This window comes from Callithrix jacchus, chromosome 7 (assembly GCF_049354715.1).
Source record: "Callithrix jacchus isolate 240 chromosome 7, calJac240_pri, whole genome shotgun sequence".
NCBI lineage: Eukaryota > Metazoa > Chordata > Mammalia > Primates > Cebidae > Callithrix > Callithrix jacchus.
Window position 1 is genome coordinate 89197514 of NC_133508.1, and position 27443 is coordinate 89224956.

Consider the following 27443-nt stretch of genomic DNA (forward strand, 5'->3'; position numbering starts at 1 on the left):
GGCAGGTGGATCACCTGAGGTCAGGAGTTTGAGACCAGCCTGGCCAACTTGGTGAAACCCTATCTCTACTGAAAATACAGAAATCAGCTGGGTGTGGTGGCATGTGCCTGTAATCCCAGATACTTGGGAGACAGAAGCAGGAGAATGGCTTGAACCCAGGAGGCAGATGTTGCAGTGAGTCAAGATAGTGCCATTGCACTAGAGCCTGAGAGACAAGAAGTGAAACTCCGTCTCAAAAACTTAATAAATAAAATTAGCTGGGTATAGTAGTACACGTCTGTAGTCCCATCTACTTGAGATGCTGAGGTGGGAGGATCACCTAAGCCCTGGGAGGCAGAGGCTGTAGTGAGCCATGGTCACACTACTGCACTTCAGCCTGAGGGACAGAGTGAGACCCTGCCTCCAAGGAAAAGAAAAAAAAAAAAAAAGGAAAACTGAAGCAACCAGAAAACAACTTCAGATTCTCACTACTACATGTATCCCACTTACCAGCATACACACATATACATGTCACCTTCCTGCCTGTTATCATAAAGGATCTTTTGGGGGTCCTTTGTAAAACTAATCCTTCCATGTATATGTAAGATCATTCTTTTCTTGCCTACTGAAGCTGTTCACCTCTCCTACTCCTACATCAATTTTTTATTCTGTATTGGATCATTCATATCAGGATACAAACAATCTGAACTTTTCCTATTAAAAAAAATCAGGCCGAGCTCAGTGGCTCACGCCTGTAATCCCAGCACTTTGGGAGGTCAAGGCGGATGGATCACAAGGTCAAGAGATTGAGACCATCCAGGCCAATATGGTGAAACCCTGCCTCTACTATACAAAAATAAGCTGGGCGTGGTGGTGTACGCCTGTAATCCCAGCTATTTGGGAGGTTGAGGCAGGAGAATCACTTGAACCAGGGAGTCAGAGGTTATAGTGAGCTGAGATCACAACATTGCACTTTAGCCTGGTGACAAAGAGAGAATCCATCACAATTTTTAAAAATTTAAGAATCGGCCGGGCGCGGTGGCTCAAGCCTGTAATCCCAGCACTTGGGGAGGCCGAGGCGGGTGGATCATGAGGTCAAGAGATCGAGACCATCCTGGTCAACATGGTGAAACCCCGTCTCTACTAAAAATACAAAAAATTAGCTGAGCATGGTGGCATGTGCCTGTAATCCCAGCTACTCAGGAGGCTGAGGCAGGAGAATTACCCAGGAGGCAGAAGTTGCGGTGAGCTGAGATTGCGCCATTGCACTCCAGACTGGGTAACAAGAGTGAAACTCCATCTCAAAAAAAAAAAATTTTTTTTAAATCAAAACATCCCTCTTTTAATCTCATGTCCTCAAACAATGGCCATCTTTTTTCTTTGCTTCCCTTTGCAAAAAAATTCTCTATAAGAATTGCCTTGGCCAGGCATGCTGGCTCACGCCTGTAATCCCAGCACTTTGGAATGCCAAGGCAGGTGGATTACTTGAGGTCAGGAGTTCAAGATGAGCCTGGCCAACATGGTGAAACCCCCATCTATACTAAAAATACAAAAATTAGCTGGGTGAGGTGGCGGGGCACCTATAACCCCAGCTACTTGGGAGGCTGAGGCAGGAGAATCGTTTGAACAGGGAAGGTAGAAGTTGCAGTGAGCCGAGATAATGCCACTGCACTCCAGCCTGTGCAACAGAGTATGACTCAGTCTCAAAAAAAGAGGGGTGGGGGATGCCGGGTGGGGTGGCTCATTCCTACAATCCCAGCACTTTGGGAGGCCAAGGTGTGCAGATCACAAGGTCAGGAGTTCAAGACCAGCCTGGCCTACATAGTGAAACCCTGTCTCTACTAAAAATACAAAACTTAGCTGGGTGTGGTGGCACACACCTGTAGTCCCAGCTACTTAGGCGGCTGAGGCGGGAGAATCACTTGAACCCAGGAGGCGGAGGTTGCAGTGAGTTGAGACAGAGACTACACCATTGCACTCCAGCCTAGGTGACAAAGTGAAACTTCGTCTCACACACACACACACACACACACACACCCCAAATTGCCTAGGCTAAGTGCAGTGGCTTACGTCTATAATTACAGAACTTTGGGAGGTCAAGGCAGGAGGATCACTTGAGGTCAGGAATTTGAGACTAGCCTGGGCAACACAGCAAGACCCTGTCTCTACAAAAAAATTTAAAAAATTAGCCTGTGTAATGTAGTGTGATCCTGTCTCTACAAAATTAGCTGGGTGTGGTTGTGTGGGCCTGTAGTCCTAGCTACTCAGGAGGCCTGCCTGAGCCCAGGAGTTTGAGGTTACAGTGAGCTATGACCATACTACCGCACTCCAGCCTGGGCAACAGAGTGAGACACTGTCTCATAAATTAATTAACTAATTTAATGAAATACACTTATTTATTTATTTAAAAAATTAGCCAGGTATGATGGCACCCACCTACAGTCCTACCCATTCAGGAGGCTGAGGCAGAAGACTGCTTGAGCTCAAGAGTTTGAGACTGCAATGAGCTATGATCGTGCACCACTGTACTCCAGCCTGGGCAATACAGCTAGATCCTGTATCTTTAAAAAAATAAAATAAAAGTGGCTCACTCTTATAATCCCAACACTTTGGGAGGCCAAGGCAAGAGAATCAGTTGAGCCCAGAAATTCGAGACCAGCCTGGGCAACACAGTGGGACTCCATCTCTACCAAAAAGCAATAATAATAAATATTTTAAAATTCAGCCAGACATGGTGTTATATGCCTACAGTCCTAGCCACTCTTAAGGCTGAGGCAGGGGGATCACTTGAACCCAGGAGGAAGGTCAAGGCTGCAGTGAGCCATGATCATGCCACTGCACTCCAGCATGGGTGACAGAGTGAGATGCTACTTTGATACACAAATCAATAGCCTATATTCTTTCATTTATCTCTGAATCATTCTCTGAAAGTCTGAATTAATATTTCAGATCAAGACTAGAGATCTAGCCCTTTGTTGCTTGGTTCACAGTAATCAAAACCCCCAAAAAATGACAATTCATATACCAAGTGCCAACCTCTGGTATATATGGAAGGAGTGACAGGTGTTAGTGATAATATCCTAAGGACTAAAATGTTACTGGTTCCTACCCAAGCACCTTATTCTCAGAATTTAAGATAACTAGGAGGTCCAATTCTAGCTCTGCCATTGACTTATTATTACTTAATGTCACAAAACCTCAATTTCATAATCTGCAAAACAGAAGATAAAACCTATCTTTTGGAATTGTGCCCACTAAACAAGGTGCCAAATATAGTCCTATGTTCACTGTTTTTCAAAATTGACTGTGCATAAGAATTACATTGGAATTATCTTAGGTACTTATTAAAACACAGATTCCTGTGCCTCATCTAGCCATACTGAATCTAAATTTCTTGGGATGGAGTTCACAAATGTCCTTTTTGTTTTTTAGACAAGGTTTCACTCCATTACCCAGGTTGGAGTGTGGTGGCATGATCTCAGCTCACTGCAATCTCTGCCTCCCATGCTTGAGGAATTCTCCAGCTTCAGTGTCCTGTGTAGATGGGACTATGGGTGCATGCCACCACCTGGCTAATTTTTTGTATTTTTTGTAGAGATGAGGTTTTGCCATGTTGCCCAGACTGGTTTTGAATTCCTGAGCTCAAGTGATCTGCCTGCCTTGGCTTCCTAAAGCGCTGGGGTTACAGGTGTGAGCCACCACGCCTGGCCATGCATATGCTTTTTTTTTTTTTTTTTTTGAGTTGGAGTCTTGCTCTGTCACCAGATGGGAGTACAGTAGCGTGATCTTGACTCACTGCAACCTCCGCCTCCTGGATTCAAATAATTCTCCTGCCTCAGCCTCCCAAGTAGCTGAGACTACAGGCACACACCACCATACCTGGCTAATTTTTGTATTTTTGTTAGAGAAAGGGTTTCACCATGTTGGCCAGAATGGTCTCCATCTCCTGGCCTTGTGATTCTCCCACCTTGGCCTCCCAAAGTACTGGGATTACAGGCATGAGCGACTGTACCTGGCCACACAAATATGCTTTATAAATAAGCAATATCCTAGACTTCTAGTGGTTAAAGGACCACATTTTTTTTTTGTTGAGGAAGCCTTGCTCTGTCACTAAGGCTGGAGTGCAATGGCATGATCTCAGCTCACTGTAACTTCAGCCTCCCAGGTTCCTTGTGCCTCAGCTTCCTGGGTACCTGGGATTACAGGCATGCACCACACTTTGCTACTTTTTTGTATTTTTGGTAGAGATGGGGTTTCACCATGTTGGCCAGGCAGGTCTAGAACTCCTGGTCCCAAGTGACCCACCTGCCTCAGCATTCCAAAGTTACCACGTTTTGACAAACTGTGTCCTAGCCCAAAGGACCACATTTTGATAAACGTTGCCCTAAGCATTCAATAAAATGAAGAAATCTCCTTTCTTGCCCTTCAAAAACTGGCTTGGTTAAAATAGCTGGGTATTGTCATGTACACCTATAGTCCTAGCTACTTGGGAGGCTAACACAGGAGGATTGCTTGAGCCCAGGAGTTTGAGGCCTGTCAACAGCCGCTGTACTCTAGCCTGGGCAACACAGTAAGACCCTGTGTCTTAAAAACAATACTTAACTTGGGGAGTAATGTAGATCAGTTATGAATACACAGTAGGTTCTAAATACCATGGAAAAGTGCCTTACGGAATTCTGGTATTTTCTTTCTCTTAATTTTTCTCTTTCTTTTTTTGTGGGCTTTTTTTTTTTGGAGACAGAGTCTCACCCTGTTGCCCAGGCTGGAGTGCAATGGCACTATCTTGGCTCACTGCAACCTCCACTTCTCAGGTTCAAGCGATTCTTCTGCCTTAGCCTCCTGAGTAGCTAGGATGACAGGTGTGTGCCACCACGCCCTGCTAATTTGTTTTGTGCCTTTAGTAGAGACGGGGTTTCACCATGTTGACCAGGCTGGTCTTGAACTCCTGACCTCGTGATCTGCCCACCTCGGCCTCCCAAAGTGCTGGTATCATGGGCATGAGCCACCACGACTGGCTTTTTTTCTGTATTTTTTTATACTTTTTGTAGAAATGGAGTTTTGCCATGTTGCTCAGACTGGTCTCGAACTCCTGGGCGCTACCCACCTGTCTCAGCCTCCCGAAGTGCTGGGATTAACAGGCATGAGCTACCACACGTGGCTCAATATTATATTCCTTTTTCTTTTTTTTTTTTTGTTTTGAGACAGAGTTTCGCTCTTGTTACCCAGGCTGGAGTGCAATGGCGTGATCTTGGCTCACCGCAACCTCCGCACCCTGGGTTCAAGCAATTCTCCTGCCTCAGCCTCCCGAGTAGCTGGGACTACAGGCGCGCGCCACCATGCCCAGCTAATTTTTGTATTTTTAGTAGAGATGGGGTTTCACCTTGTTGACCAGGATGGTCTCGATCTCTTGACCTCGTGATCCACCCACCTCGGCCTCCCAAAGTTCTGGGATTATAGGCGTGAGCCATTGCGCCTGGCCTCAATATTGTATTTCTAAAAAATCTATTTGGGAAGCAATATATGATTAATATACAATACAGTGTCCTGATTCCAGTCACATACTTTCATTTTCTTTTTTTTTTTTTTTTTTATTTTTATAAATTTTTTTTTATAAGGCATGGACTAGCTGAGACATTTTCTTTTCTTTTCTTTTCTTTTCTTTTTTTTGAGACGGAGTCTTGCTCTGTTGCCCAGGCTGGAGTGCAGTGGCACAATCTTGGCTCACTGCAACCTCTGTCTCCTGGGTTCAAGCGATTCTCCTGCCTCAGCCTCCGAGTAGCTGGGACTATAGGCACTCCAGCTAATTTCTGTATTTTTAGTAGAGATGGGGTTTCACCATGTTGGCCAGGATGGTCTGAATCTCTTGACCTCATGATCTGCCCACCTTAGCCTCCCAAAGTGCTGGAGTTATCGGCATGAGCCACCGCGCCCAGTCTGTACTTTCATTTTCTTATTTATTTATTTACTTATTTATTTTTGAGATGGAGTTTCACTCTTGTTACCCAGGCTGGAGTGCAATGGCACGATCTCAGCTCACCATAACCTTCGCCTCCTGGGTTCAGGCAATTCTCCTGCCTCAGCCTCCTGAGTAGCTGGGATTACAGGCACGCGCCACCATGCCCAGCTAATTTTTTGTATTTTTAGTAGAGACAGCGTTTCACCATGTTGACCAGGATGGTCTTGATCTCTTGACCTCGTGATCCACCTGCCTTGGCCTCCCAAAGTGCTGGAATTACAGGCGTGAGCCACTGCGCCCGGCTGTACTTTCATTTTCTACAGTAGCTGGTGATAAAATAGCACAGTGGTCACTGGTTTTCGGTAGATAAATAGGTACTACAAGACATTTATATTGCTTAATGAAACTACTATAAAACTTCAATAACATTGTACAATTATCTTATCTCTCATTTATGGCTAATAATTCACACATCAATCATATTATAAATAAAAAAAGACTATATGCAAAGTTTCACCAGTTTTCTTCAAAAAATTATCTGCACAAGGAGATCATTTCAAAAATGTCATATCCAGTTTCTTATTCTTACCTTTAAAATTTCTGGCTTTGTTTTTTCCATCACATGAGTCAGACTAAACAGATGAAATAGAGCTTCCCGAACAAAGAAAGCCCGTTCACTGTAGCGCTTCAGTGCTTCCGCAATCTGAGTTTCATTGGCTTCTCCAGACACCTGTGAATATAACTGGAAGATTAGCTTTTAGAATTCTCTAACTTTATCTAGTTAAAGAAAGTAGATTTGGCTGGGTGCGGTGGCTCACACCTGCAATCCCAGCACTTTGGTAGACCAAGGAGGGTAGATTACATGACGTCAGGAGTTCAAGACCACCGTGGCCAACACAGTGAAACCCTGTGTCTACTAAAAACACAAAAATTAGCCAAGCATGGCGTGGCATGCGCCTGTAATCCCAGCTACTCAGAAGGCTGAGGCAGGAGAATTGCTTGAACCCAGGAGGTGGAGGTTGCAGTGAGCTGAGATCAAGCCACTGCACTTCAGCCTGGGCGACGCAGCGAGATTCCATGTCTAAATAAATAAATAAATAAATAAATATCATTGTATACATGGCATCTAGGATAGTTACAAAACTTGAATCAAATAGAAATGATTATACTTTTTAATCTATCCAGATTATTCATCTTAAAAAGATTTATTTGTCTTGAAGAGATGTTTATTAAGCTCAGAATCTAGCATAAAACCATGGGTGAAATTTTTGGTATTATACCTAAAATAAATCTCAAGATATTTAACACTATTTATAAGCCCCTACAACTTGATTAGGGTCCTATCTGCCTCTTAATCCTCACCCCCTAGCTCACAACGTTAAAGCTATGTAACCTTTTTTCCTCATCTTTCCTTAAGTCAAGCTTCTTCTCAGCAAAAGACCACTCATACAATGTCCTCTCTGAAAACTTACTTTCTCTCTTTGCCTGACTAATTTCTACTCATTCTTCCTTATTCAAGTTAAGAACACTTTTTTAGAGAAGTCTTCCTTGAGCCACTGATTTAAATTAGATCCCCTGAAACATCTCTTTCATAGCGATTATCATAATCCCTGCACTAAATTGTTCCATTCACCACTGTACCCCAATAACTGGCATTATGCTTGGCTCAGAATACATACTCCATAAGTATTCATCAAATAAATGTATCAATTAATTTCCCCAGATTTATCATGCTCCTTTTCAGCACCAAGAGGTTCTGTTCAAAATTAAGTCTTTCCAGGGATTTCCCAGTTAAAGAGTTTAATATACGTATCTTAAAATGTGATTCATGTACCACTGGCAACCAAACATAGATAATAGAAAGTGGCTCTTTATAAAAGCAATCCAACTAATAAGTGAAAAATAAATGAAAATATCACCATAATCCCCAATGAATTAATAGATCTAGCAACTAAGTGTCAATACCTGCTAACATCATAGAAAGAGAAACAACTAGATATTAATGTACCTCCCAAAGAAAGAATACAACACCTAAGGGTCTAGTCAAAGGGATCAAACATGAGTCTAATTAAGCCTCCAAATCCAGCTACCAATTTGCAGAAAATACAAAGAGAAAGATGCACCATTAGCATACAATCAGCAAAATCCAGGATGGCAGAGTGGCTTATATCTGTAATCCCAGCACTTTGGGAGGTCGAGGCCGGAGGATCACTTAAGCCCTTGAGTTCCAGACCGGCCTGGGCAACACAGCGAGACTCTGTCTCTACAAAACAACAACAAATACAATAAAATCTAGACTGAGGGAAACTGCAAATCAAAAGGATAAATTCTTCAATGAACAAATTATAAGGAAAAGAAAGGGATGGAGGAGAAGGAATCTATAAACTAAAAGACACTAAAAAGACATCAAATAATTTTAAACAGGCAAGATTAACCAAGTGTCTAAATAGTTGGGTCATAAAATTATAAAGAAATGAAAGGACACGGCCAGGTATAGTGGCTCAAGCCTGTAATCCCACCACTTTGGGAGGCCGAGGCAGGTGGATCACTTGAGGTCACCTGACCAACATGGTGACAACCTGTCTCTACTGAAAATACAAAAAAAAAAAAAAGGAGGCTGGGCGTGGTGGCTCACACCTGTAATCCCAGCACTTTGGGAGGCAGAGGTGGGTGGATCACACGAGGTCAAGAGATTGAGACCATCCTGATCAACATGGTGAAACCCCGTCTCTACTAAAAATACAAAAAATTAGCTGGGCATGGTGGTGTGTGCCTGTAATCCCAGCTACTCAGGAGGCTGAGGCAGGAGAATTGCCTGAACCCAGGAGGCGGAGGTTGCAGTGAGCCGAGATTGCGCCATTGCACTCCAGCCTGGGTAACAAGAGCGAAACTCCGTCTCCAAAAAAAAAAAGGAAGAAATGAAAGGACATGATTACTATTAAGGTCAGAACAGAGGTTGCTTTTGTAGAGAAGGAGGGAGTCGTGTCCAGGATGGGGCACATGGAAGAACTTTGGAGTAGCTGACAAAGTTCTGTTTCTTAATCTGAGTGATGGTCTCAAATGTGTTCATTTTATTTTCATTAAGCTACGTAATTATTTATCGTCTTTGTATCTATTTTATTTTACAATGAAGATTTTTAAAATGCCAAAAAATGTCATTTTGAGAGATTATCTTATAATAAGGGGAAGAGTTAGTCTTTTTTGGCAGTAACATTATACAGTGTGACACAAAAGTAATCAAATACTTTAAAAATATATTACTCGGTAATTTTTATATAAACATATAATATTCAGCCAGACATGATGGCTCATGCCTGTAATCCCAGCACTTTGGGAGCTAGAGGCAGGAGGATTGCTTGAGCCTAGGATTTCAAAACCGGCCTGGGCAACAAGTAAGACCCTGTCTCTATATAAAGAAAAATTAGGCCGGGTGCGGTGGCTCACGCCTATAATCCCAGCACTTTGGGAGGCCAAGGCGGGTGGATCACGAGGTCAAGAGATCGAGACCATCCTGGTCAACATGGTGAAACCCTGTCTCTACTAAAAATACAAAAATTAGCTGGGCATGGTGGTGCACACCTGTAGTCCCAGCTACTCGGGAGGCTGAGGCAGGAAAATTGCTTGAACCCAGGAGGCGGAGGTTGTGGTGAGCCGAGATCGCTCCATTGCACTCCAGTCTGGGTAACAGAGCGAAACTCCGTCTCAAAAAAAAAAAAAAGAAAAGAAAAGAAAAATTAGCCATGTGTGATGGTGCATGCCTGCAGTCCCAGCTACTTGGCAGACTGAAGTGGACTGCTTGAGCCCAGGAATTTGAGGCTGCAGTAAGCCATGATTGTGCCACGGCACTCCATGATGGGCAACAGAGTGAGAGAAATTCTTTCTCAAAAAACAAACAAAAAAAAAAAGAATATAATATTCAGACTGGAAAATGCAGCGTTGAGGAAATGAAGGGATGTATCATGGCTGACATTTCAACCATTAATATGATAGGCTACAAGTGTCTGAAATGAATTAGACTACAGTATTGATATATGTCACATGACACAAAGGCACATATTGAGAATTTTTATCATTGTTGAAATAATAATAAGAGTTTCTTTACTTCTACTACTTTTAAAATTTTTGTTGAGACACGGTCTCACTCTGTCACCCCGACTGGAGTACAGTGGCACTAACTTGGCTCACTGCAAACTCTATTTCCTGGATTCAAGCAATTCTTATGCCTCAGCCTCCCAAGTAACTGGGATTATAGGTGCACGCCACCATGCCTGGCTAATTTTTGTATTTTTAGTAGAGATGGGGTTTCACCATGTTGGCCAGGCTGGTCTAGAACTCCTGACCTCAAGTGATCCGCCCGCCTCGGAATCCTAATGTGTTGGGGGATTACAGGCACGAGCCACTGTGCCCAGCCTACATTATTTTACTTCTTTAAATGCTTTTTAAACCTAATATTTATGTAGAACATACGTATACAAACTGGTTTTAACTACATATTCACATGTACAAATGGGTATTTAATAATAAAATTTTTCAAAATGTTCAGCTCATTTAATCACCCAGAACTTTTTCTTATAAATTCAGAAAAAACACTGAAATTTGAAATTAAAAAAACTGTAAGAGGGAAACAAAATAAATCGGTCTTTATTCTTCATTTACCCACATTTGGTTGGTTCCAACAACTTCATAAATCTCTTATATGAAATATATCCTCAAGTTACCTTGAATGTAAAATTAAAGAACTTTTGTTACTGCCTCCACCTCCTGGATTCCAGTGATTCTCCTGCTTTAGCCTACTGAGTAGCTGGGACAACAGGTGCCTGCTACCATGCCCAGCTAATTCTTTTTGTATTTTTAGTAGAGGCAGGGTTTCACCACGTTGGCCAGGCTGGTCTCAAACTCCTGGCCTCAACTGATCCCCCTGCCTTCACTACCCAAAGTGCTAGGATTATAGGTGTGCTCTAAGATAATTTTATTGCCTATATGGTTTATTCCGTGATCAACACTTCTCTAGCCAGTGACAAATCTCACATCTGGCTGCTCAAATTATAAGTATCTTCTTTTTTCACCTAAAGTGCTGGGATTACAGGGGTTAGCCACGGTATCTGGCCAACTAAAGCTATTTTTAAATTAGTCTGTATTTTCTCCACTAGAGTTCCTCAAAAGCAGAGATACTAACATAAATATCTTCTTGTTGTTTTGTTTTGTTTTTGAGACACAGACCTGCTGTGTCGCCCAGGCTGGAGTGCAGTGGCACAACACTGGCTCACTGCAACCTCCGCCTCCCGGGTTCAAGCAATTTCCCTGCCTCAGCCTCCCGAAGAGATGGGATTACAGGCACCTGCCACCATGCCTGGCTATTTTTTGTATTTTTAGGAGAGACGGTTTTTCACCATCTTGGCCAGACTGGTCTCAAACTCCTGACCTCAAGTAATTCGCCTACCTTGGCATCCCAATTACAGGTGTCAGATGGGGTCTCATTATGTTGCTCAGGCTGGTCTCAAGCCTCCAACTCCTGAGCTCAAGAAATCCTCCTGCCTTAGCCTCCCAAAGTGCTAGGATTAAAGGCATGAGCCGCTATCCCTGGCCAAAAAACATTTTTGTACCTTCACTACATGTTGATTACTGCAGTTTGATATAGGAGTCTGAGTTCAAGGGAGAGATCTAAGTTAAGACACAAATTTAGGAGTCATCAACATATAGATTTAAGGAATGAGGTACAGAGCACTCTAACAGAAGCCTGAAAGATGAGGAAGAACCAACAAAGGAAATTGAGGCCCAGTATCAGGACAAGTAGGAAAAAACACAAGATAGTATGATATCCTGGAAGCTAAGTTAAAAGAAAAAAAAAAAGGATCTCAAGGAGGAAGGCAAGATCAACTATGTCAAATACCATTTTACTTTGGGTCAAATAAGATGAAGACTAAGAACTAACACTGGGTTTAGCAGATTTTCAGTGTTCTCAGGAGTTGGGAGCCACAGCTTGGTAGATTATCCAAGTATGGGATAAGGTGGCCAACAAATATAAGAATTCTAGTTGTGGAGAAATCAAAGGTTCAGGAAACTGATGTTGACAGAAGAGAAAACTGAGTAGTGAAATAGTGAGAAGAGAACATTGAGTGGAGAAATAGTGAGAAGAGAAAACTCTAGTGGAGAAACAGTGATGACAGAGCTGGAAATATTATGGTAAGAAAGCCAGGCTAGGCACAGGGTCTTCACTTATAATCCCAACATTCTGGGAGGCCAAGGTGGGAGAATCGCAAGACCCCATCTTTACAAAAACATTAAAAAAAAAAATTAGGCCAGGTGCAGTGGCTCATGCCTTTATAGCCAAAATCACACCACTGCACTCCAGTTTGGGTGACAGAGCGAGACTCCATCTCCAAAAAAAAAACACCAAACATAAGATTTAAAGCATGTATGTATAAAAGTATGTAAGTAAATAGTTATAAATAAATATAAAAATATATTTACAATCATATAATCACTGCTCCCATTAGGTTAAGCTCCTTGGAGGCATATATTTTCTTCTGTTTTTTTTTTTTTTTTTTTTTTTGAGATGGAGTCTCGCTCTGTCACCTAGGCTTGAGAGCAGTGGCACAATCTTGGCTCTCTGCAACCTCCACCTCCTAGGTTCAAGGGATTCTCCTGCCTCAGCCTTCCGAGTAGCTGGGACTACAAGCATATGCCACCATGCCTGGCTAATTTTTGCATTTTTAGTAGAGGCAGGATTTCACCATGTTGGCCAAGCTGGTCTCAAACTCCTGACCTCAAGTGATCTGTCACCTCCACCTCCCAAAGTGCTGGAATTACAGGCTTGAGCCACCACACCCAGCCTCATTTTCCTTTTTTAATCCCAAGCTCTACCAAATTCAACTGATTTTTTTTTTTTTTTTGAGACAGTTTCACTGTTGTTACCCAGACTGGAGTGCAATGGCATGATCTCGGCTCACCGCAACCTCCGCCTTCTGGGTTCAAGCAATTCTCCTGCCTCAGCCTCCCGAGTAGCTGGGACTACAGGCGCGCACCAACATGCCCAGCTAATTTCTGTATTTTTAGTAGAGACGGGGTTTCACCTCATTGACCAGGATGGTCTCGATCTCTTGACCTCATGATCCACCCGCCTCGGCCTCCCAAAGTGCTAGGATTATAGGCGTGAGCCACCATGCCCGGCCCAACTGATGTTTTGTTAAACTAAATTTAAACCAGTAGGCATGAGAAACCTTAGGAAAAGCAAAATTCTACCATTTCTACAGTAGAGATCGCCTTAGAGAACTTGATCTCCCACTAGGTACTCAATTCAACAAGGGGTATCCCTAGTTTCTCTGAAGTTATCCATTAGAAACACTATGTGTAAATGGTTCAAAATACCTAAATATTATCATAAGATGACCTATTGTTCATCCAGGACCTACTATGTGACTTGTAATTTACATAGATTATTATGAATCTTCAGCAATCTGCAAGGTAAGAATAATATATATTTTACAAATAAGGAAATAAAAACTCAAAGTTACATCATAGTTTGTTCTGGGTCATGAAGCTGAGATTTTAATTAGGACTCTAAGCCTTTCAACTATACAAGGCCCTGTTTCATGAAAATGTTCTCTATATCATGGACATTCATCTTTAATAGAATCTTACGCAACTAAGATATTGGTCAGCCTGACAAAATAATACATTTTAAAAGTCTAACCTTCAAATGTCCTTCGCCTGTGAGGAACTCAGAATAACCAGCATCAGTAGCCAGCAAACCTACAAACTGCATGCTTGGCCGTTGTTGTATAAAGGCTTCAACAGCTTTATCTGTCACGTGCTTTCTCCCAGAAACATCCAGAGAAACAAGGTTGGGTAGGATGTCTTTTTGTTCTAGTAAGCGAAGAGCTATGTCTGACGTAAACTGTTTATCATCTGAGATATCAAGATGATTCAGATGTTTGAGTTCCCGAACAACATCCAGTATCTGGGTAGTTGTCATTTTTAAACATTTCAAGTGGTGCATGGTTAGAGACTTGAGTCGGTCTTTGCAGGCCAGTAGAGCAGTGATGTCTGTGATCGAGGTGTTAGAAATATCTAAGCTCTCTAATCTTGGCAACGAGGCAACTTCAGCCAGGTCTTCATTGTAAAAGAGAACATTGGTGATGCTTAAAGCTCGAAGGCCAGAAAGCCGGCTGAAGCACCGCTCGTAAGGATCCTCAAGGGAGAGAGTTAATGAATTCAGCACCAAGCACTGGAGATTTTGCTGGATCCATTTGTTACTGCCAAGTCCACTGATAATGTCTGTAATCGTGATATCAGCATTCACACCTGTGGCATCAAGTTCCACTAACTTGTGGTGACAGAAGGCTTTCCGGAAAGCAACAGCAGAGATCTTTGCTTTGCGAATGCAGGCTCGTTTTAAGCGCATCTGGTTGCCCCTAAAAATACCCACAGTTCCATCATTCAGTAGACCTGTGGAAAAACAAGCAGCGCTTTAACTTCAAAAAACAGTTAAATAATAGCTAAAATTTCCATCACACTTTACATTTCCAAAGTGCTCCCATGAAACAGTATCTCGTTTGATAATCACTATTCATTTAGGTGAGAATATTATTGTCTACAACTTGCAGATGAGTAAACTAGGGCTCAGAGAGTGGCTTTCCAAGATCACAGGGCCAGTAAGTGGCAGAATCAGGACTCTGGTAGACACCATTGATATCCACTAACATCTGGTTCTTAACTTACCAGACAGACAACTACATTTCCCCTGCCCAACCCTGGAGTTAGCTGGAGCCATGTGCTTAATTCTGGCCAATGGACTGCATGCTAAAGCGCCTGAGAGCCAGTGTGTGATTTTCTATGCTGCCTTTTCCTGCTATGACAAATGAGGAGCCTTCAAGTTCTAGAGAGTACAGTTTTACGAGAAGGAACTCTCCATCAGTTTGGATTCTAGGGTGACCATGAAGCAGAATCCTCTATGGACTTGGAGAGTTTATGTACCGCAAGTGAGGTATAAACCTTGTGTTAAGGTATTTGTATTTGTTACCAATACATTTCTAGCCTATCCTTTAAGTTCACCTTAACATATAATTATACACACAAACACATATACACATAATACATTTAGCATGCTTGGCCAGGTATGGTGGCTCATGCCTATAATCCCAGCACTTTGGGAGGTCGAGGCAGGTCGATCACCTTAGGTTTGAAACCACCCTGACCAACATGGAGAAATCCCATTTCTACTAAAAATACAAAATTAGCTGGATGTGGTGGCACATACCAAAATCAGCTGGTAATCAGCTACTCGGGAGACTGAAGCAGGAAAATCACTTGAACCCAGGAGGCAGAGGCTGCAGTGAGCCGAGATTGCACCACTGCACTCCAGCCTGGGCAATAAGAGCAAAACTCCGTCACAATTAAAAAAAAAAAAAAAAAATATATATATATATATATATGTATATACTGAATTACAAGGCATATATATATAATGAATTAAAGGCATACACACACACACACACATATATGCCTTGTAATTCATTAATAAGCCACTAATCATATCTCAAACTTTATTAAAGTGATCTAGCCCTGGGAAACACAGCAAGACCCCATGTCTACAAAATAACTGAAAATGAGTTGGGCATAGTGGTGCATGACTATAAGTCCCAGCTACTCAGGAGGCTGAGATGGGAGGATAACTTGAGCCCATTAGTTTGCGGTTATAGTGAGTTATGATTGCACCACTGCACTCCAGCCTGAGTGACAAAGTTAGACCGTCTCTCTTTTTTTTTTTTTTTTTTTGAGATGGAATCTCGCTTTGTCATCCAGGCTGGAGTGCAGTGGTATGAACTTAGCTCACTACAGCATCTGTCTCCCTAGTTCAAGCAATTCTTCTGCCTTAGCCTCTGGAGTAGCTGGGACTACAGATGCCCGCCAACATGCCTGGCTAATTTTTGTATTTTTTTTTTTTTGAGACGGAGTTTTGCTCTTGTTACCCAGGCTGGAGTGCAATGGCGCGATCTCGGCTCACCGCAACCTCTACCTCCTGGGTTCAGGCAATTCTCCTGCCTCAGCCTCCTGAGTAGCTGGGATTACAGGCACGCGCCACCATGCCCAGCTAATTTTTTGTATTTTTAGTAGAGACGGGGTTTCACCATGTTGACTAGGATGGTCTCAATCTCTTGATCTCGGGATCCACCCACCTCGGCCTCCCAAAGTGCTGGGATTACAGGCTTGAGCCACCGCGCCCGGCCTAATTTTTGTATTTTTAGTAGAGATAGGGTTTCACAATGTTGGCCAGGCTGGTCTCGAACTCCTGACCTCATGATCCACCTGCCTCAGCCTCCCAAAGTGCTAGGATTACAGGCGTGAGCCCCCAAGCCTGGCCCCCCGTCTCTTAAACACACACACACACACACACACACACACACACACACACACACGGCCGCCGCCACCACTGCCATCGTGCCAGCCCCTTGGGTCTCTGTGAGGACAGGTGACGCTCCAGAATGGGAGACAAACCAATTTGGGTGCAGATTGGATCCAGCTTCATTCAACATTATTACCAGTTATTTGATAATGACAGAACCCAACTAGGTGCAATTTACATTGATGCATCATGCCTTATGTGGAAAGGATAACAGTTCCAGGGGAAAGCTGCCATTGTGGAGAAGTTGTCTAGCCTTCCGTTCCAGAAAATCCAGCACAGCATCATGGCGCAGAACCATGCAGCCAGACAGCTGCATCATCAGCATGATTGTGGGCCAGCTTAAGGCAGATGAAGACCCCATCATGGGGTTCCACCAGATGTTAATAAGAACATCAACGATGCATGGGTTTGCACCAATGACATGTTCAGGCTCGCCCTGCACAACTTCAGCTGACCTTCTCTCAGCCAGGCACTCACGCTGTTTCCTCCTCCCTCCTCTTCCCAATAGTATTCCCACTCCTCCAGATGCTCCAGATATCATGCACAAATGAGCAGGGCCGGGGCGGGAGTGGGCGCAGTGCGCTGCTGCCACCAAGGTGTTGTGCATGATGTTTGGACACTAGACTAGTTGCATCTGACGGGAGAAGTTTGTGTTGTACCAGTGCATGCCTTGGAAAGACTTAAGTAATGCAAAAGGTTATCCTTATTTTTTTACTACTGACAAGTTGCTCTAGTAACCCAAAGACGTGAAGGAGAAAGCAGCTGCCTCACCACCCAGACGTTGATTTGTTCAGATGTTTCAATGCCTCATGATACAATAAAACCACAAAAATTTTCTTAATAAAAATAACACACACACACACACAAACACACACACACACACACACCCCTTGGTAATTATAGCCCCTCCCTAGCAGATGAATGTAAATGAAGTCAACAAAGTAACCTCTTGAAGTGCCTTCAAGATCTACCTGTCTGCCAATCTAACAGTGTTACAAGCATGAGATACTTCAGAGCCACATCTCAACAATATCACATATCAACTAAGGACATCGACTGTGAAAGAAGTAACAATCATGCCAATAAAAGGTAGTCTAAGAACAGTCTGAGGTGAATAAGCAATTGGGGACAGATAAATAAATAGCCTGAAGTCAAGAGAGGAACTCTAAAAAGCACCTTAGCTGTCCCATACTCAAGATATAGCTAGGCTGCCAGCCAGCCACTCTTAAATTAGAACTAAGGTATTTTTAAAAGGGAGCACTACTCTCTAATGAATTTTGCAGACTTAATTATAGTTAAATAGTTAAAATCAAGAAAAGCCTTTGTGCAAAACCTGCCTAAGTGGACAAAATTACTAATTATGTATTAAGAACTTCATTATATTTTAGAGCTGTGCTGCCCGACACATAGTCACTAGCTACACACAGCTGGAGAGCACTTGAAAAGCAGCTGGTACAAAGTGAGGTCAGCTACAAGCATAAAATATACACCAGATTGTGAAGACTTAATACAACAAAAGAAGGTAAACTATCTCAGTTTTTTATATTGACTACAGGCTGAAATAATCAGTTTTTAATATACTAGATTAAATAAATACTATTAAAATTAGTTTCACTTGTTTCTTTTTATTTTTTTTAATAAGGCCACCACTAAATTTAAAATTAAAAAAACTTTTTGGGACAGTCTCGCTCTGTTGCCCAGGCTGTAGTGCAGGTGCAGTGGTGCAATCTTCGCTCACTACAACCTCTACCTCCCGGGTTCAAGCAATTCTTCTGCCTCAGCCTCCCAAGTAACTGGGTCCCACACATCCACACCTGGCTAATTTTTGTATTTTTAGTAGAGATGGGGTTTCACCATATTGGCCAGGCTGGTCTTGAACTCCCGACCTCGTGATCTGCCCGCCTCAGCCTCCCAAGGTGCTGGGATTACAGGCATGAGCCACCACACCCAGCCAAAATTACATTCCTATTTAACACTGTTGTTTTAAGAACAGCCTTTCAAATTACCTGAACTCTATTTCAGGGGAGTAAATTTCATGGTGGGATCCACTCAGCAAACAGTTATTAAAGAATTACTATATGTCAAGTATTCTAAATGCTGTAGATACAAAGAAAAATAAGATATGTCCCTATAATAAAAGGATTCATAATTCCAGGGAGTAAAAGAGACACAGTCATAACAAAATGAGGTATGTGGTATACCAACGTCAAATACAAAATACCACAAAAACAAAGAAAAGGAATTAAACCATCATGACTGGAGATCTGGAAAAGATTTGATAGAAGAGGTGTTCTTTGAGTAAAGCCTTTGAAGATGCTGGAAGAATTCAAAGATGAAGGTTAGGAGGGGCTCAGTGGCTGATGCCTGTAATCCCGGCACTTGGGAGGCTGAGCATGGCCAACATGGCAAAACCCCATCTCTATTAAAAATACAAAAATTAAGGCTGAGGTGGGTGGATCAAGAGGTCAAGAGATCAAGACCATCCTGGTCAACATGTGAAACCCCGTCTCTACTAAAAATACAAAAAATTAGCTGGGCATGGTGGCATGTGTCTGTAATCCCAGCTACTCTGGAGGCTGAGGCAGAAGAATTGCCTGAACCCAGGAGGCAGAGGTTGCAGTGAGCCGAGATAGCGCCATTGCACTCCAGCCTGGGTAACAAGAGCGAAACTCCCATCTCAAAAAAAAAAAAAAAATACAAAAATACAAAAACTAGCCAGGTGTGGTGGTGCATGCCTGTAATACCAGCTACTCGGGAGGCTGAGGCAGAGAATCACTTGAACTTGGGGGGCAGAGGCTGCAGTGAGCCAAGGCCACACCACTACACTCCAGCCTGGGTGACAGAGCAAGACCCCCATCTCAAAAAAAAAAAAAAAAGAGAGAGAGAGAAAGGTTAGGAATATTAAAGGAAGAATATACAACATAAGCAAAGTCTTAAAGATATGAAACATATCACAGTGTTATGAAATGGCAAGTTCTATATTGCTTGAACATAAGAAACAGAACTGTATGATGTGGTGCATTTCTGGGGATATAAACATGTAAATGAAAGAGAGGAAATGAGGCTGAGAAGGTGAGCCAGGACTAAACCACTCTGAGAGGTAATGAGATGAAAGCACATCAGCTAGGGACTATGGGACCCATGGAACAATGCAGTAAAGTTCCTGGTTTTTTTCTGGTCATATATCCCAGATCTAAAGTTGAAGGAGCCAGCAGCCCCGAAACACCAATGGGCAAAGACAAAAAAGTTCCCCCAAAATCGCTCACTCTAGCCCAAGTACCAAGAAAGGAGCAACTAATAAGACAGGAAACAGCTAGTAGACAGTAACTGCTCTACTTCAGCCAAATACAACAGAAAAAACTGTGGCTCCACCCATGCCAGCAAATTCCAATGGGGGTCTAGATTTCTACCCTTGCCAAGCTGTAATTACTTCCCCCAATCTGCCCACAAGGGAGGTGTTAGAGAAGTCTGGGTAGAGAGCAAGGACTTTCATTCCTGCTGGGTGGTGAGAACTATCCCCTACCACGACGTCAGTGGATACCATCTGGAGAGCCTGAACTTTAATACTCATCTAGCAGTGATGAAGTTCTCCACCTGCTTCCCTGCTGGGGTGCTGTCATAGAAGTTTAGTGGAAAGTCAACACTTTCACAACTGCCCAACCTCCTCCCAACATGGTGTCAGTAGAGGCCAACTAGGAAGCAGAAATAACATACCCATATCCCTCTCAGCTAGGGAACTATCAATAAAGTCCTAGTGGGGAGTCAGCTACATAGCCCTGCACCTTGGGTGTTAAGAGAAGCCAAGTGGGGAACCAGAAAAAACATTAACCCCAATCTGGCAGGAACAAGGCAGTGCTCCTACCTTCCACTGGTGGAGTGATGTCAGAGACTTAAACTAACACAGAAAAATCTCTTATCACCTAAAATGTCCTGGTTTCAATAAAAAATTACTACAAATCATACTAAGAACCAGTATGACTTCAAACCGAAAAAGAGATAATCAATATATGCCAACAGTAAGGTAACAAAAATGTTAAAATTATTTAACAAAGATTTTAAAGGAGCTATCAAAAAAACGCAATTAAATTTTCAAAAGTAAACAATTACAAACATGTTTGAAAAAAAATGAATATAGAAAGTCTCGGCAAGGCAAGAGAAGATATAAAGAAGAACCAAATAGAAATTTTAGAAGTGAAAGATACAGTAATGCTTGGGGGTCAACAGTAAAATGGAGAGAACAAAGAAAAAAGATCAGTGAACTGGAAAACAAAAGAAATTGCCTAAATAACAAGAACAGAATGGGAAAAAAAACAAAAATGAAAAGCTATATTTGTGTCACTGGAATATCTGAAGGACAAGAGAGAGTGGGGTTAAAAACGACTTAAAGAAATAATGAACCAGGGACACTGCGTCATGCTGATCAATCCCAGTGCTTTGGGAGGATGCGACGAGAGGATTACCTGAGGCCAGGAGTTTGAGACCAGCCTGGGAAACATTGCAAGACTCCATCCCAACAAAAAAAATTTTTTTTTAATTAGTGGGGCATAGTGATTTATACCTGTAGTCCTAGCTACTCAGGAGGCTGAGGTGGGAGGCTAGCTTGAGCCCAGGAGTTTGAGATTATAGTGAGCTATGATTGTACTCCAGCTTGGGTGACAGTAAGAGACTGTCTTACTGTCGGGGTGGGGGAAAACCTGAGTATGCTGGTTCATTCTGTAATTCCAACACTTTGGGAGGCTGAGGTGGGAGGACTGCTTTGAGCCCAGGGGTTCAAGACCAGCCTGCACAACATAGCAAGACATCTCTGTTACAAATTTTTAAAAATTAGTCAGGGCTGGGCACAGTGGCTCACGCCTATAATTCCAGCACTCTGGGAGGCCGAGGCAGATGGATCACACAAGGTCGGGAGTTCAAGATAAGCCTGACCAACATGATGAAACCCCATCTCTACTAAAAATACAAAAATTAGCCGGGCATGGTGGCAGGTGCATGTAATGCCAACTACTCAGGAGGCTGAGGGGCGGGAGAATTGCTTTAACCCAGGAGGCAGAAGTTGCAGTGAGCTGAGATCGCACCATTGCACTCCAGCCTGGGCTAACAGAGCAAGACTTCATGTCAAAAAAACAAAAACATTAGTCAGATGTTGGTGGCATGTGCTTGTGATCTCAGTTACTCAGGAGGCTAAGGTGGGAGGACTGCTTGAGTCCAGGAGTTCAAGGCTACAATGAGCTATGATCATGCCATGGCACTCCAGCCTGAGAAACAGAATGAGACCTTGTCTCAAAAAATAATTATTTTAATTAAAAAAAAAAAAAAAAAAAGACATGCTGCGTGTGGTGGCTCATGCCTGTAATCCTAGCACTTCGGGAGGCCAAGGCAGGAGGACTGCTTGAGGCTAGGGGTTCAAGACCAACCTGGTCAATATAGTGAGACTCCATCTTTACAAAAAAAAAAAAAAAAATCACTCAGAAAAATTGGAAGCTGTGTTTACATGGAGTTAAGATAATTTTACCTGATAGCTTCAATTTTCTTTAAGATAAATGATAGAAACTCTGGGAAGAGGAAAGAACATCTGAAACTACCGTTAGGAACATTAAATAGTTAACTGGGGAAACACTCCAGAATTCCTGGGCAGTGCCGAGGGGCCCACCTTTATATTACTGACTTGCTTGCTTGTCATTCAGGTCTCAGTCTAGTAGGACCACCTTACAGAAGCTTTCTCTGACCATCCAAGTTAAAGCACCTCTCTTCTATTCTTAAGAGAACAGTGTTCTTTCTCCCTCAGAGAACCTGATACAAGCTGTAATTCTATATATATTTACTTTCTAATTGTGTCTCCCACTGGTCTATGTGCTCCATGAAAGCAAGATTCATGTTGTGTTCATTGTCTTATTTAATCTTCACAATAATCCCTGTGAGGGAATTATAATTATCAACATTTTACAGATGAGGAATCTTAGACTTGCAGAGTAACTTGTTCAGGGTCAAACAGCAAACAATGTTGGAACCAGGACTCAGACCCAGAAACAGTTTCTAGATCTCATGCTCTTTTCTTTCTTTTTCTTTTTTCTTGAGACGGAGTTTCGCTCTTGTTACCAAGGCTGGAGTGCTGGAGTGCAATGGTGCAATCTCGGCTCACCGCAATCTCCGACTCCTGGGTTCAGGCAATTCTCCTGCCTCAGCCTCCTGAGTAGCTGGGATTACAGGCACGTGCCACCCTGCCCAGCTAATTTTTTGTATTTTTAATAGAGATGGGGTTTCACCACGTTGACCAGGATGATCTCGATCTCTTGACCTCATGATCCACCCGCCTCAGCCTCCCAAAGTGCTTGGGATTACAGGCATGAGCCACTGGCCTCATGCTCTTTTCTTATTTTAAAAAAAATCTTGGCTGGGTGTAGTGCCTCACGTCTATAATCTCAGCACTTTGGGAGGCCTAGGTGGGTGGATCATCTGAGGTCTGGAGTTCGAGACCAGTATGGCCAACACAGAGAAACCCCATCTTTATTAAAAAGTATTTTAAATGGCCCGGTGCAGTGGCTCACACCTGTAATCCCAGCACTTTGGGAGGCCGAGGCGGGTGGATCACAAGGTCAAGAGATCGAGACTATCTTGGTCAACATGGTGAAACCCCGTCTCTACTAAAAATACAAAAAATTAGCTGGGCATGGTGGCGCATGCCTGTAATCCCAGCTACTCAGGAGGCTGAGGCAGGAGAATTGCCTGAACCCAGGAGGCGGAGGTTTCAGTGAGCTGAGATCGTGCCATTGCACTCCAGCCTGGGTAACAAGAGCAAAACTCCATCTCAAAAAAAAAAAAAAAAGTATTTTAAAAATTAGCCGGGCCTGGTGGCACATGCCTATAAAATCCCAGCTACTCAGGAGGCTAAGGCAGGAGAATCACTTGAACCTAGGAGGCAGAAGTTGCAGCTGAGATCGCGTCACTGCACTCCAGCCTGGGTGACAGAGCAACACTCCATCTCAAAACAAAACAAAAAAAGAATCAACATGCTCTAACTGACAACTCAAGGGCTTCTTTCAAGGAGTAAAATACAGATGCATAAATACAAGGATCGTGCCCCAAACAATTTTTATTTCTTTCTGATTTAGGAGAGACAGCTGAAGTGACCAAAAATGTGACCTACAAATAAATGGGGTGCTAGTCTAGCACTATAAACTTTCAACCACCCAGAAAGTTTATCTGGCTAGTCAAGGAAGCAATTCATAATGTTTCAAATTTTCAGTTTTATCCTGAACCAGAAAGCTGTCAGGATCTATAAACTTAGATTGACAGTATAACACAGAAACATTATCATTAGATGGTAAAATTCTCACTCTGATTTCTAGCTCTTATGCCCACATTTCCTGGAAAATTTTTAGCACGCAGACACAGATACAATGAGAAAAGATTATGACAGGAGAATCACAGACCTCAATAAGTAAAACTCTAGCATCAGATTTATTTTAATTAAGACTGTCACTGGCTGAGTGCGGTGGTTCACAACTATAATCTCAGTAGTTTGGGTGGCTGAGGCAGGAGGATTGCTTGAGCCCAGCAGTTCGAGACCAGCCTGGGCAACACACTGAAACTATCTCTATAAAAAAGTTTAAAAGTAGCCAAGATCATACCACAGCACTCCATCCTCAGTAACAAAGAGTAACATCCTGAGTAACATCCTGTCTCTCTTTTGTTTTCCCCCTCCCTCCTGACCTGTCTCTTAAAATAATAAATAAATAAATAAAAGATTGCTTTTATACCTACTACTTAGAGCAATCTACAGATTGAATGCAATTCCTATCAAAATACCAATGAAATTCTTCACAGAAATAGAAAAAAATATCTTAAAATTTGTATGGAACCACAAAAGACCCTGAATAGCCCAAGCAATCCTGTGCAAAAGGAATAAACCTGGCGGCATCATACTACCAGACTTCAAAATACACTATAAAGCTATAGTAACCAAAATCAGCATAGTATCAACATAAAAATAAACACATAGACTAAACAGAACTACAGAAAATAAAAACCCAAAAATTAATTCAACTATCTACAATCAACTGATTTTTCACAAAGGCACCTCTGTTCAGTAAATGGTGCTGGAAAGGCTGGACATCCACAGGCAAAAGAATGAAACTAGACACCCCCGCCATCTCTCACCTTTACAAAAACCAACTCAAAATGAATCAAAGACCTAAATGTAAGACCCAAAACTATAAAACCACTAGAAGAAAATATAGCGGAGGGCTGGGCAGATGGCTCATGCCTATAATCCCAGCACTTTGGGAGGCCGAGGTGGGTGGATCACCTGAGGTGAAGAGTTCAAGACCAGCCTGGCCAACAGGGTGAAACCCCATCTCTACTAAAAATACAAAAACTAGTTGGATGTGGTGGCAGGCGCCTGTAGTCCCAGCTACTCGGGAGGCTGGGCCAGGAGGATCACCTGAACCCAGGAGACAGAGATTGCGGTGAGCCAAGACTGTACCACTGTACTCCACCCTGGGTGACAAGAGCAAAACTCAGTCTCAAAAAAACAAACAAGGGCCAGGGATGGTGGCTCACACCTGTAATCCCAGCACTTCGGGAGGCTGAGGCAGGTAGATCACCTGAGGTCAGGAGTTCGAGACCAGCCTTACCAACATGGAGAAATCCTGTCTCTACTATAAATACAAAATTAGCTAGGCATAGTGGTGCATGTCTGTAATCCCAGCTACATGGGAAGCTGAAGCAGGAGAATTGCTTGAACCCAGGAGGCGGAGGTTGCAGTGAGCCAAGATCCCACCATTGCACTCCAGTCTGGGCAACAAGAGAAATACTCCATCTCAAAAAAAAAAAAAAAAAAACAAAAACAGAAACAACAAAAGAAAATGTGGTAAATATATACAACAGAATACTATACAGTCATCAAAAAGAAATAGCCGGGTGCGGTGGCTCACGCCTGTAATCCCAGCACTTTGGGAGGCCGAGGCAGGTGGAACACGAGGTCAAGAGATCGAGACCATCCTGGTCAACATGGTGAAACCCCGTCTCTACTAAAAATACAAAAAATTATCTGGGCATGGTGGTGCGTGCCTGTAATCCCAGCTACTCAGGAGGCTGAGGCAGGAGAATCGCCTGAACCCAGGAGGCAGAGGTTGTGGTGAGCCGAAATTGCGCCATTGCACTCCAGCCTGGATAACAAGAGTGAAACTCTGTCTCAAAAAAAAAAAAAAAAAAGAAAGAAATAAAATCCTGCCATTCATAGCAACATGGATGGAACTGGAGGACCTTATGTTAAGTGAAACAAACCAGGAAAAGGAAGTTAAACACTGCATGTTCTCACTCATATGTGAAAGCTAAAAAAAGTGATCTCATAGAAGAAAAAGTAGAACAGAGGTTAGTAGAGGCTGCGGACTTGCAGAGGGAACGGGAGGATAGGCAGATTATTTATTACAGAATACATAATTACAGCTAGACAGGAGGAAACAGTTCTAGTGTTTTACACACTGTAGGATGAGTACAGTTAACAATAATTCATAGTTTCCAATAGCCAGAAGGATAGTGAACATTCCCAATACAAAGAAATGTTTCAGATGATGAATATGTTAATTACCCCAATCTGATCACTATGCATTATATGTATTGAAGCATCATTACATACCCCATAAATATGTACATAATCTCAGCTCACTGCATCCTCTACCTCCCAGGTTCAAGCGATCCTCCTGCCTCAGCCTCCCTAGTAGCTGGGATTACAGGCATGCACCATCATGCCCAGCTAATTTTTGCATTTTTAGTAAAGACGGGGTTTTGTCATATTGTCCAGGCTGGTCTCAAATTCCTAACCTCAGGTGATCCACCCGCCTTGACCTCCCAAACTGCTAGGATTACAGGCATGAGCTACCACACCCAGCCTACAATTATTATATGTCAATTAAAAAATAGGCCAGGACCAGGCACGGTAGTTCATGCATATGATCACAACACTTTGGGACGCCAAGGCAGGAGGATCATTTGAGGTCAGGAGTTCGAGACCAGCCTGGCCAACATGGTGAAACCCTGTCTCTATTAAAAATACAAAAATTAGCTGGGTGTGGTGTTGGGCGCCTGTAGTCCCAGATATTCAGGAGGCTGAGCCAGGAGGATGACTTGAACCCAGGAGGCAGAGATTGCAGTGAGCTAAGACTATACCACTGCACTACAGCCAGAGCAACAGAGTGAGATTCCATCTCAAAAAAAAAGGCGGGGCATGTTGTTTCACACCTGTAATCTCAGCACTTTGGAAGCCCAAGGCAAGAGGCTACCTTGAGGACAGCAGTTCGAGACCAGTCTGGGCAACATGGCAAGACCCTGTCTCTACAAAAAATAAAAATAAATGAAGAAAAAGAAAATTTTTTAACACACAGAAAGACAACTGCTAACAATATCATTAATTCTTTGCATTGAGTAAATAAGTAAAACATTTTAAATGTATACATTAAGCATTTTCTAGAATCGATATGTTATTTTAAAAAGTATAATATTGCCGGGCGCATGGCTAACGCCTGTAATCCCAACACTTTGGGAGGCCCAGGCAGGTGGATCCCTGAGGTTGGGAGTTGGAGACCAGCCTGACCAACATGGAGAAACCCCATCTCTACGAAAAATACAAAAAATGAGCCAGGCATGGTGACACATGCCTGTAATCTCAGTTACTCAGGAGGCTGAGACAGGAGAATATCCTGAATCCAGGAGGCAGAGGTTGCAGTGAGCTGAGATGGCGCCACTGCACTCCAGCCTAGGCAACAAGAGTGAAACTCCATCTCAAAAAAAAAAAAAGAGAGAGAAAGTATGATATTAACAATTTTCAAAGTATTCACAAGGCTGGGCACAGTGGATCATGCCTGTAATCCCAGCACTTTAGAAGGCCAAGGCGGGTAGATCACTTGAGGTCAGGAGTTCAGGACCAGCCTGGCCAACATGGTGAAACCTCATCTCTCCTGAAAAAAAAAAAAATACAAAAATTGGCTGGGTGTGGTGGCTCATGCCTGTAATCCCAGCACTTTGGGAGGCCAAGGCAGGCAGATTGCTGGAGCTCAGGAGTTCGCAACTAGCCTGGGCAACACAGTGAAACCCCATCTCTACTAA

At 42.9% G+C, this 27443-nt stretch overlaps 1 protein-coding gene and 1 pseudogene across 8 annotated transcripts in view; one reads left to right on the forward strand and one right to left on the reverse strand.

The window, feature by feature from the left end:
• ZYG11B (zyg-11 family member B, cell cycle regulator) overlaps positions 1 to 27443 on the reverse strand; it is a 125715-nt gene that overhangs the window by 49433 nt on the left and 48839 nt on the right. For 5 of the 8 annotated variants that reach the window (XR_013520065.1, XM_078331770.1, XM_078331771.1 and 2 more), the window contains 2 exons: positions 13629 to 14383; positions 6525 to 6665 (listed from right to left, as the gene is read on the reverse strand). Coding sequence is in view for 7 of the 8 variants with exons in the window: in XM_078331770.1 (XP_078187896.1) it covers positions 6525 to 6665; positions 13629 to 14383 (896 nt within the window). In the remaining variant the exon portion in view is untranslated. Of the gene's footprint in view, positions 1 to 6524; positions 6666 to 13628; positions 14384 to 15194; positions 15301 to 26579; positions 26673 to 27443 lie in introns of all 8 variants that reach the window. The other 3 variants (XM_078331773.1, XM_035251468.3, XM_078331772.1) reach the window with 2 other exon arrangements.
• LOC108592598 (nuclear transport factor 2 pseudogene) lies at positions 16420 to 16864 on the forward strand (annotated as a pseudogene).